The sequence below is a fragment of the Otolemur garnettii genome, unplaced genomic scaffold (assembly GCF_000181295.1).
Source record: "Otolemur garnettii isolate 467f Iridium unplaced genomic scaffold, OtoGar3 scaffold00066, whole genome shotgun sequence".
NCBI lineage: Eukaryota > Metazoa > Chordata > Mammalia > Primates > Galagidae > Otolemur > Otolemur garnettii.
The window spans coordinates 60,535-68,869 of NW_003852461.1; the positions used below are offsets into that span (position 1 = coordinate 60,535).

Below are 8,335 nucleotides of genomic sequence, written 5' to 3' on the forward strand. Positions count from 1 at the left end.
AAAAAAAAGAAATATTTATTAAATTATATTGCATCTGATATCTGATGAAACATCTCATGTTTTCACATTATTTAGTCCAGCATACTGCCTGAATTTGTGATGTATATTATCTTTTAATAAAAGAAGTTTTGTATCTTTTTAGTGAGGATTAAACATGTTTGAAGCATAGAGTTTCTAGAAGTAAACACAGTAAAATGATCATCTGTTATCTCACCATACAAGCCAGGCATTAATTCCATTTTGATGTATTTCTTTAGAATTAACTCATTTTATCTGTTAATTCCTGGGCTAATGGGCTTAAACCTTTGTATTCTTTCTTCAGAATAGAAAATGTGGTGACTTGGGAAATGTCAGTTTTCCATAGAATGTCTTTAATTTTCTTTCAGCCAGCAAATACTGCAAAATGTTGGTGGAAGAAGGAGGATTACAGCTTCTGTGTGACATCCAGGAGCACAGAGAGGCAAACCCCCAAGCACAGCAGATTGCAGCCTCCATTATAGATGACTTCAGAATGCATTTCATGAATTATCAGAGACCCCCTTTGTGTTGAACGCAGGTTTTGACCTAAGAGGCTTCAGGGGTGCCCTCCCTCCTTCACCGTTCAGTAATCAAATGTTGAAACAGTTGTCCTTGGAGTTTTTGTGTCAGCTACCCAACAGTTGAATTTACATGATACCCATAATCCCAAATCAAGCTGGAATCATTCTGGGAACACCCCTTCAACATCAATTTTGAAGAATCAATCTATGGACCCTGGGAAGAGCTGGTGTTGGAACAGCTTTGTAATGTACTTAGGCCTGGACACCTTTTTTAGTTTGGGAAAATGTCAGGGGAGTGGGACTGGTTCACCCAGTAGAAGAAAGGAAAGACGTGTAGAGAGACCTCCATGTGTATGTTCGTTCTCCTGAGTTATTGTTCATGCTTATGTTAAGCTACGAGAGGAGGAGTGGGAAATAGATGCTTATAAATATCTCCTTTAGAAGGCAGAACTAATTTTTCCCCCCCTTGGATACCAGAGTACTTTCTACTTGGAGAAAAGAACGTATGTTTAAAACTTTAAGTATTCTTTGTCCTTTTCCCCCTGCAACTTTGCAAACCAGACTGAGCATAACATTCTGTGTAAGTGGGTGAGCTGGTGGGGCATAGTTGTATATTTAGATGAAAGATCATACGGGGCTGGTGCATCTTCCTGCCTCAAAATTTAACTTCCTCCCTCACAATTTCAGTGGGACTGTGAACAAACTTTGGAGGAAGAAGGGCCAGAAAAATAGTTTGCCAATGATTTCAAGGGGTTTTAGTACCCCTTGTGGAGATAAGGAAAACACAGGCTTTTTTGAGAACTAGCTACATCTACAATATAAACTATCAGAAGTTTTTTTGTTCATGGCCTCTGCAGAGCTGCTCCGAGGAATGGAATCTGAATTCCTTCCTTATTATTGACCACTGATAAATATGTTTTGTCATTTATATTTAAGTTTTAATTTTTTATAAAAACAAAAGTAAATCCTGTTTGATTTTTCTTTTTTTTGCTTAGTTCAGGGCTAGATTTTTGGGCTGTTAGCTAGTGTGGTCTCATCTTTTGCAATCAAGTGAGGAAGTGTTGTAGATAAGCAGGGCTTATAACCTTTTTCCTTCCATATTCCTTAAACAGCACGTTTGTTAACACACAATTCCAACATGGGTGTCTGAGTTTCCCAACCTGGGTTCCAGTACCTCAGAACTGTGTTATCAGATCCTACTTTTGGCTGATGGGAGGGTGTATGGCAGTCGAGTTCTAGTATCAGGTGCCCTTCAAGTTCTGTTTCGTTCACAACAATCCTTGGGGGTAGGTTAGGTTAGTTTGATGCTCCTCACATAACAAGTGAGGAAAGGGGAGTTCATGAGATTGTTACTTGGCTGAGTAGTCCTAGCTGGTCCTGTCTGTGCTGATTATAAGGCCTGGCTCTTCCTTATTGCTCTCCCATCCAGCACACACGTATAACCTTGGGGCATATTTGTATTTAGCAGCAAGTCAGCAGTGTTATTCATATGCATCTAGGCTCATGGTGGTTTTCAACCTGTGGGTCACTACTCCTTTGGACTGTATTAAAGTTTCACGGCATTGGGAAGGTTGAGAACCACTGGTCTAGGAGCTTTAGGCTAGCCAAACCTAGGCTGAGGATGCTTATCCAGAACAGGGATCCAGTTAGAAAATGGGCACAAGCCCACAGCTTACAGTGCAGCCTTGGTACAAGAGGAGGGTGGGTATGTATCAGCCCCTCTTTGTTTTTAAGGGTGTCACCCGCTCTTCACCTTTGCTTATGCTGTTCCATCAGGCTTCCTTCTCTTTACTTTAGATTTCTGTATCCTCTCAGGCGTCAGTTCTAATGTTACTTGCCTGTTCCTGATCCTCTCTCTCCAGCAGAGTTAACATGCACCCTTCTCAGGGCTCCTGAAGGTCAGGAGTGATTTCCCATCACCCTGTAACTTACACTGTATTTTCACAGCAGTTACTTTGTTTAGTCCTCACAAGATGATTGTAACTTAACAATTAGGACATGTTTATTGAATGTAGGTCTTTATTTTTTTTTTAAATCTTCACAACAGGCCGGTGCAGTGGTTAACACCTATAATCCTAGTACTCTGGGAGGCCGAGGCGGGTGGATTGCTAAGTTTGAGACCAGCCTGAGCAAAAAGTGAGACCCCTTCTCTACTAAAAATTGAAAAACTGAGGATTGCTTGAGCCCAAGCATTGGAGGTTGCTGTGAGCTATGACGCTATGGCAGTCTACCCAGGGCGATAGCTTGAGACTCTGTCTCAGAAAAAATGTTCGCAACAGTCACTTTGCAGACGAGGAAGCCGAGGCCTAGAAGTTGAACAGTTTGTCCAAGGTTGCACAGCAAGTAGTTGGTCGAAAGCTGGGGTCTGCTGTCTGATCCTGACACATGCTCATTCAGCAACTAAGGTTTATTTACTGTCTCTTTTGCCTGGAGGATCTTTTGACATCTCTAGTTAGTTCCTTATAACTGAGAGACAGAGGTTAGGGCCTGAGAGCCAATGATACAAAGACCTAGAGAGATCTATTTTAGTCCTTAAAGTTTATTATTCAAATAGGGAGAGCCAGGCATTCTCCAAAGGAAAGGTGACCCTAGTGATTAGCTATAGTGATGATAAGAAAGGCAGCAGTGTCTAGTCAGCACCCAGGGACCAGTCGTGTTCCATCCATCATTGTCCTTGTGAGGAAACAGAAGCCCAGAGAGGTGAAATGGGGAAGGCAGTTCTGCTGCGGTTTTTCCTTCTGGATCCTGCTCTTTAAGGCATCCTAAGGTTAAACAGGCTACTTGCCAACAAATCTTGGGAGCCGCTTCTCCCTGAAGGCCGCCATGCCCTCCAACCGGTCCTGGGTCGGGATGTTCTACAACAGTGTGTGGAATATTAATGTGGGGGTTGGGGGGAAATCAGGACTACAGGCCAAAAAAGCACTGCTTAAGCTTGTTCAGCCTATGACCAGGCCATGATCCAAGTGTTTCTGACTTCAGTCTTGAGCTCCTTTGTCTCCTGGGGAGAGCAGACTGGCTCTGTAGGATCTGCGCTCCCTCACTGTTGCCTCTACTCACACGCTACTTACAAGTTTCCAGGGAGCTCCCTACCTCTGCCACAGTCTGGGAACAAGGCTCCTCTGTAGAGAAGGAAGATTAGCCTTGGCAGCGAGAAATCTGGCTTTGAATCTGAGCATATAGCCAGTTCCCACTAGGTTCTATAAGCCTAGAAATGTTTTGGATATTTGTTAATCCAGAGATCAGCATTTTTTACTCACATAAGTGAGTTCCAGGTTTACAGGCCTTTGAACACACACAACCTGCAGGCTATAACTAAGCCTTGATGTTCCAGCCCAGCCTGGCCACTACAGTGGCCGCTGGTACAGGGAGGGCAGCAGCCGTTTCAGTACCTCTGTGTTTTCCTGTGATTTTCTGGGCACTGAGTGGGGCAGGATGTATCCCCATCAGATGGTTGAGGAAACAATCCCAGAGAGAAGCAGGGTAGCACCACTGGAACCATTCTAGGTTAATTATGGGGAGGACCCCTCTAAATTGGGCCTGTATTATACAGTGTCCCCCCAACTCGGGCACAGCCTCTGTCAACAAGCACATGTGGATGGGCAGCAGCCACATACCTGGGCATAGCATATCCCTTCAATGGCCATCCCTGATGCAATGTCCACCTGCAACAAAGAAGCACTGTGCGGATCTATCTGTATCCATGCTGGGAGCAGCCTGCACTGCTGCCCACCAGGCTGTATGAACAGAGATGGCTGTGGTCATAAAGTCCCTAGCTAAAGCAGGAACACCCTAACAATGACAAACATAGCTGACAGAATTGGGAGCTGTGAGAACCAAATGGTTGTTGTAGCCTGCAGAGAGGCCGAGTCAGGGAGGAGTCCCCAGTCTTCCATTTGGCTTCCTCACCATGCCTTGCACTACCCTGTTAACTTTGCCTGCTTCTGTTGCCCTCAAGAGGGTGGTCCTGGGCTTGTATGACCTGCTCCTGGCAGTTTCTCCAGTCTCCAGGCCCAGTGCTTATATGATTAGCACTTAGAAGTACCATTCCAAGACAAGTACCACGTACAGATGTGTGTAAACTCTACTTTTCACCACAAGGGTTATCATCCCTATCACACAGCTGAGAAATGGGAGGCCTAGGAAGCTGAGCGTTAACAGAATGCACAAGCAGACCATCTGTGCTCCAGCCTGCGTTCTCCTACCCTGCATGCTGCCTGTCTTCCCCGAGTTCCCATCAGTCAAGCTGTTTGTTTTTATAGCTCTGTTCTGCTCAGACTTCCTCTGGAATTCTTATCCTTCCCATGGCCCAGCTCCAGAAAACATTCTTTAAGCCAGCATTGTCCAGTGTGGCAGGCACTAACCACACATGGCTGCTGAGCATTTGAATTGTGATTAGCTTGAGGGAAGAACTAAATGTATTTGTTTTTAATTAAGTTTGAAAATCAAATGCAGTTTTATGGACAGCACTTGAGCCTCTCCAGGGTGTCTGCTTAGTACCATTAATCTTTTATTAGTGATTTGTGTCTTTCTGACCCTTCCCTACTTTGGGGGCAGTGACCATATTTCACTCATCTCTATGTCCCTGTTCCCCACTCCGGTCTAGATTCAGGGTGTGGTGAGGGAATCGATGGATGAGTTGAAGTTCAGGGGTGGGTTGGCTACATGCGCAGCATCACCCTGGGCCCTGCCCTTGAGGCCACATTACTGACTCCCAGCACAACCCCACAACATTGCCTGAGGAGCCACACAGACCTGGATTTTTTTCTACTCACTTCCTCTATGACCTTGGGCCACTTATCCTTTCTGAACCTCAATCTTTTTCCTCTGTCCAAGGTGGGCAAGGAGGATAAAATGTAAACAATTATTTGGTCAAACTTCCCATTTTGCAGATGGGTAAATTGTGCAAAGCAAGAGGTCAGAGTCTATTTGAAGACTCCAGTTCTTGACTTCTTTCCAGCCGTGCTGTCACTCTGTGTCCTGGCCATGAGTGACTTTAGTGGACCCAAGTCCCAAAGCCAAACCCTCTCACCTCTATTCCTCGGTCAATGGCGACTTTGCCCAGCCGCACAGCAATGGGGGCCTAGGGAAAAGGAAACACTTGGTTGAGGAAGGATCAGTGCTGATAGAGATTTGGACGAGGTAGTGGATTGTGTCTCATCCCAGCTGTTCTACTGATGTCTCGTTAGTGGTCTACCACCTGTTAGTTGAGGTTTCTTTTCTATAAAGGAAGCCAGACTGATCCTTGACCCTCCCCTTCTTAACCATCTGGGCTTGTCATTCAGTCTGTCCTTCCAAGATATCTAACACACTACACTTTACAAAGTGCTTTCCTGGCCTGGAGCCTGTAGCACAGTGGATACAGCGCCAGCCATATCACACTGAAGTTGGCAGGTTCAAACCCAGCCCAGGCCAGCTAAACAGCAATAACAACTGCAACAAAAAATAGCTGGGTGTTGTGGCGGGCACCTGTAGTCCCAGCTACTCAGGAGGCTAAGGCAAGAGAATCACTTAAGTCCAAGAGTTTGAGCTTGCTGTGAGCTGTGATGCCATGGCACTCTACCGAGGAGGACATAGTAAGACTTATCTCAAAAAAAAAAAAAGTGCTTTCCTACCCACAGACTTTATCAGAAAAAGAGAATGATTTTTACAGGGTTAGTGTAGAGGCTCTAAATGAAATAACTACATGAAAATGAAAAACTTCAGCTTGGGAGAATAAAAGACAAAAGTCAAAAATGGAAGAAAAATACTTGTGAGAGATGAGTTTCCTTTATAAAAGTTGGTAAGTTGGTGCAATTTTTGAAAAACATATACAAAAGACATGTAAAGGCAGTTCGTAGGAAAGGACGTCCCGCAGCTGCAGACAGGTCCTATAGTGAGGTGGTGCAGCAGGACACTGTGTCCCGAAAAGGTTGGTACTGATCGCTGTTGCTGAGACTGGAGTTTATTTGCATGCATCGACTGAGTAAATTTACATGCCTTAGGAAGGCAATGTGGCGAAATTAGATGCATGTGTTGCTGCAATTTTTGCCTGGGGCCAGGTTTGAACCCGCCACCTCCAGTATACGGGTCTGGCACCCTACTCCTTGAGCCACAGGGGCCACCCTGCATGTGCTCTTTGTTGCAACTCCATGTAGGGTTTTGTATGAAGTCACTTAGTCTAGCGATTTTGGTATAGCAAAATGATAAAAACACACAGGTTCATCAGCAGGTACAGGTTAATGCTCGCACATCCATGCCATGACTGAAAAAGTATACAGTTGTTTAACACATAACTGATGGACCTCATTCTTTTAAAAGTGGAAAAATCTCCAAAAGATGTCAGGTGGAAAAGGCGAGTTGCTTCCTGGTGTGTATATTATAGTTCCATTTGTGTAAAACGTGTTGGTATGACTTGGTTTTGGGGAGCAAAGTTCGGGAAATGGAGAGCTTCGTTTTTTGTTTTGTATAGTTCCATACTACTTTAATTCTTTATTATGTATATTTTAATTGTTAAATTTTCTGTTAGAACTGAATTAACCTCTAAAGATACTTTGCTTGTCCTAAATTCCACTAAAAGGAATTTAAGAATTTAAATATATGACTACATGTGTAAAATATGTATTATATGTAATGAAAAGATCTGGAAGACTATGCAAATTGTTTTGTTTTGTTCTGTTTTTGAGAAAGAGCCTCAAGCTGTCCCCCTGGGTGGAATGCCATGGCATTACAGCTCACAGCAACCTCCAACTCCTGGGCTCAAGCGAGTCTCCTGCCTCAGCCTCCCACTTAAGTAGCTGGGACCACAGGCACCTGCCACAATGCCTGGCTATTTTTTGGTTGCAGCCATCGTTGTTTGGCGGGCCCGGGCTGGGGATTCGAACCTGCCACCTTAGGTGTATGTGGCTGGCGCCTTAGCCACTTGAGCCACAGGCGCCGAGCCTATACAAATTGTTAACAGTGATGATCTCTGGGGAGGGGAAAGGTTTGGGCTCTTTGGGTGACCAACTCTCCAGGCTTGGTTGTGACTGAAGGGTTATTAGGACACAGGACTTCTACTTTTAAAACCAGTTTAGCCACAGGTAAACTAAGATCACCTGATTTTCCCCTTATATTCTTATCATTCCTCTGCTCTCTCATTTGCTTGCTATGAATATGTATCATTATTTTTGAGACAGTCTTGCTCTGTTGCCCAGGCTACAGTGCAATGGCCTAATGATAGCCTAGAACAACCTCTAACTCCTGGTCTCAAGCAATCCTCCTGCCTCAGTCCAAGTAGCTAGGATTATAGGCTCATATTACCATGCCTGGCTATTATTTCTAAATTGTTTACATATAGAGTCTTGTTATGTTGTCCACGCTGATCTCAAACTCATGGTCTCAAGTGACCCTCATGCCTCAGCCTACCAAAGCAGAAGGATTACAGTGCCCGGCCATCATTATTATTATTCAGGTAACTATCAAGTAAAGAAACTGATTTTTCTTTTTTGAGACAGCCTCAAGCTGTCCCCCTGGGTAGAGTACTATGGCATCACAGCTCACAGCAACCTCCAACTCCTGGGCTCAAGCGAATCTCCTGCCTCAGCCTCCCGAGTAGCTGGGACCACAGGCGTCCGCCACAATGCCCGGCCATTTTTTGGTTGCAGCCGTCATTGTTGTTTGGCAGGCCCGGGCTGGATTCGAACCCACCACCTTAGGTGTATGTGGCTGGTGCCTTAGCTACTTGAGCCACAGGCGCCGAGCCAGAAACTGATTTTTCACTAAAGAAAGTTAAACTAGGCTCGGCGCCTATAGCTCAACCGGCTAAGGCGCCAGCCACG

The 8,335-nt window shown here is 44.8% G+C and overlaps 2 protein-coding genes across 2 annotated transcripts in view; one reads left to right on the top strand and one right to left on the bottom strand.

Moving 5' to 3' along the window:
• Positions 1–550, top strand: part of ZYG11A (zyg-11 family member A, cell cycle regulator) — a 60,115-nt gene extending 59,565 nt beyond the window's left edge. The window contains exon 14 of the mRNA XM_003793099.1: positions 387–550. Coding sequence (XP_003793147.1) covers positions 387–550 — 164 coding nt within the window. The remainder of the gene's footprint in view (positions 1–386) is intronic.
• Positions 551–3,058: 2,508 nt separating this feature from the next.
• ECHDC2 (enoyl-CoA hydratase domain containing 2) overlaps positions 3,059–8,335 on the bottom strand; it is a 20,959-nt gene continuing 15,682 nt past the window's right edge. Inside the window, exons 8-10 of the mRNA XM_012807216.2 lie at positions 5,569–5,619; positions 4,154–4,201; positions 3,059–3,394 (exon numbers count right to left, since the gene is read on the bottom strand). Coding sequence (XP_012662670.1) covers positions 3,317–3,394; positions 4,154–4,201; positions 5,569–5,619 — 177 coding nt within the window. The 3' untranslated portion in view covers positions 3,059–3,316. The remainder of the gene's footprint in view (positions 3,395–4,153; positions 4,202–5,568; positions 5,620–8,335) is intronic.